Source organism: Mandrillus leucophaeus, unplaced genomic scaffold (genome assembly GCF_000951045.1).
Source record: "Mandrillus leucophaeus isolate KB7577 unplaced genomic scaffold, Mleu.le_1.0 Scaffold72, whole genome shotgun sequence".
Taxonomy (NCBI): domain Eukaryota; kingdom Metazoa; phylum Chordata; class Mammalia; order Primates; family Cercopithecidae; genus Mandrillus; species Mandrillus leucophaeus.
In genome coordinates, this window is record NW_012107808.1 from 3,082,746 (window position 1) to 3,085,410 (window position 2,665).

General features: G+C 48.1%; 1 protein-coding gene across 2 annotated transcripts in view; it reads right to left on the minus strand.

Moving 5' to 3' along the window:
• ATP6V1C2 (ATPase, H+ transporting, lysosomal 42kDa, V1 subunit C2) overlaps window positions 1–2,665 on the minus strand; it is a 74,799-nt gene that overhangs the window by 39,737 nt on the left and 32,397 nt on the right. For both annotated transcript variants that reach the window (XM_011965284.1, XM_011965285.1), the window contains exon 3: window positions 605–754. In XM_011965284.1, the coding sequence (XP_011820674.1) occupies window positions 605–754 (150 nt within the window). The remainder of the gene's footprint in view (window positions 1–604; window positions 755–2,665) is intronic.

Below are 2,665 nucleotides of genomic sequence, written 5' to 3' on the forward strand. Positions count from 1 at the left end.
ATATTAGCCAGGCGTGGTGGTGAGCAAGAGGCTGAGGTGGGAGGACCCCTTGAGCCTGAGAGGTTGAGGCTGCATTGAGCTATGATCACACCACTGCACTCCAGCCTGGGCAAGACCAAGTCTCAGAAAATAATCATAATAAAAATTGGCCGGGCATGGTAGTTCATGCCTGTAATCACAGTACTTTGGGAGGCCAAGGTGGGCAGATCACTTGAGGTTGGGAATTTGAGACCAGCCTGGCCAACATGGTGAAACTCTGTCTCTACTACAAATACAAAAATTAGCCGGGCGTGGCAGCGGGTGCCTGTAGTCCCAGCTACTCAAGAGGCTGAGACAGGAGAATCGCTCGAACCCGGGGGGCGGAGGTTGCAGTGAGCCAAGATTGCACCACACTCTAGCCTAGGCAACAGAGGGAGACTGTCTCAAAATAATAATGATATAAATAAATAAAAGTGAGTGCAGAGCCTCTGCCCAGCCTGTCAATCCAGGGCGTCCACTGAGGCCTGGGCCGTCTTGGTGATTGCTGTGTGGCCACAGCGAGGGCGACTCTGGTCTAGACGGAGCTGGGAGATTGCGCTCCACGTCAGAGGGCTGCCCCACCTACCTCCGTTTGCCAGGAGGTGCTCCTGGGCCTTCCCCTTTGAGTCCTCCATGACTTCCACCACGCTCTGAGCCATTCTTCTTATGAGGCTTTGGAGAGAGAAGAAAAAGAGCTGGTCAGAGTAGGAAGCTGTCCTCAAAATACTGTCACATGCTGCTGGCAGGAAAAGTAGCCGGTGACACCCTTTGGGGGAATAATTTGGCAAGATGTATGAAGAGGGTTAAAATGCCAATAGCGGCCAGGCACCATGGCTCACACCTGTAATCCCAGCACTTTGGGAGGCCGAGGCCGGCAGATCACTAGATCAAGAGATAGAGACCATCTTGGCCAACATGGTGAAACTCCGTCTCTACTAAAAATACAAAAACTAGCCGGGTGTGGTGGCAGGCACCTGTAGTCCCAGCTACTTGGGAGGCTGAGGCAGGAGGATCGCTTGAACCCGGGAGGCGGAGCTTGCAGTGAGCAGAGATCGCACCATTGCACTCCAGCCTGGGTGACAGAGCTAGACTTCATCTCAAAAAAAAAAAAAAAGGCTAATAACCTTTGAACCAGTAATTCCACTTCTGGGAAGCTATCTTAAGGAAACGGGACAAACAGAAAAAGCTTTCTGAATAAAACGATGTTCTTTGCAGCACGCTGCTGACAGTAAAGAATTGGAGACAACTGGAAGGTCCTACAATAGGGAATTGTTTAAGTAAATGATGGCACATCCAGCTGAGGGATTATTAGGGAGCCATTGAATATAAAGCTTCAAAGAATTCCTGATACTGTGGAACAAAGCTTGCATTATAATGTTGGAAAAATACCAAGATACAAACTCCTGTAGGCAGTAGGGACACTGGCTACGATGACATGAAAGTGATTTTCCTACTTTACATATTGTCCAATTATAATCAGGTATTGCTTTTATAATTAGAACATTAAAACTTTTTGTCTCTGAAAAACATACTGAAGGCTTCAGAAAGTACAGCATTTGAAGGCAAAAGGACTCAAATTGGCCACAGCTCTGTCAATTACCAAATGTAGGATTTTAGCCAATTTTTTTTTTTTTTTTGGAGACAGAGTCTTGCTCTGTCGCCCAGGCTGGAGTGCAGTGGCACAATCTCGACACACTGCAAGCTCTGCCTCCCGGGTTCAAGTGATTCTCCTTCCTCAGCCTCCCATGTAGCTGGGATTACAGGGGCTCACCACCACACCCAGCTAATTTTTGTGTTTTTAGCAGAGACGGGGTTTTGCTATGTTGACCAGGTTGGTCTCGAACTCCTGACCTCAAGTGATCCACCTGCCTCAGCCTCCCGAAGTGCTGGGATTACAGGTGTGAGTCATCGCGCCCTGCCAATTTTAGCCAAACTGATGTAATTACTTTGAGCCTCGGTTCTCTTACCTATAAAATGTGGATGATACTCATTTTACAGGATCATCATGAATATTGACATAACCAATCATCTCATAGCAAGGAGAGTCTGCTCCAGGAGCCTGAGCCATTAGAACTCCAGTTGGAAAACAAGTCAAACTAGGAGCAAAGTCTGAAAGTTATGAGGATCCAAATTGTTGCCTCAGGCTCTCTCCACATTCTCCCCGCCCTCAGCGGGGAGGTGGTGTTTGCAGGAAGAGCGGACTCAAGTCACTGAATCCTACATGGAGTACAAGATCTTCCACTGCTGCAGACGCTGGCCACCCTGGCCACTCGGACCGGAGCCCAGAGGCCTAGGGCCCAACACAGAAAACAGAGGCAGGGACATGGGATGCCCTGATAAAAGGAAAGGAAGAAGGAGAGGTAGCACCTTGCTTTCCTGACTCTCAAAGTCATGTGTTCATGGTCAAAAATGGAAAATTACAAGTATAAAGTAGTTAACAAAAATTGAACAACCATACTCCCCCACCCAAGAGGGAACATATTTCACATTCCGGCATATTTCCAAAGGCTTAACACTTGCATGGTTTATGTGAGTTAAGGTCTTTTTTTTTGTTTTTTTTTTTTTGAGACCGAGTCTTGCTCTGTCACCCAGGCTGGAGTGCAGTGGCCGGATCTCAGCTCACTGCAAGCTCCGCCTCCCGGGTTCA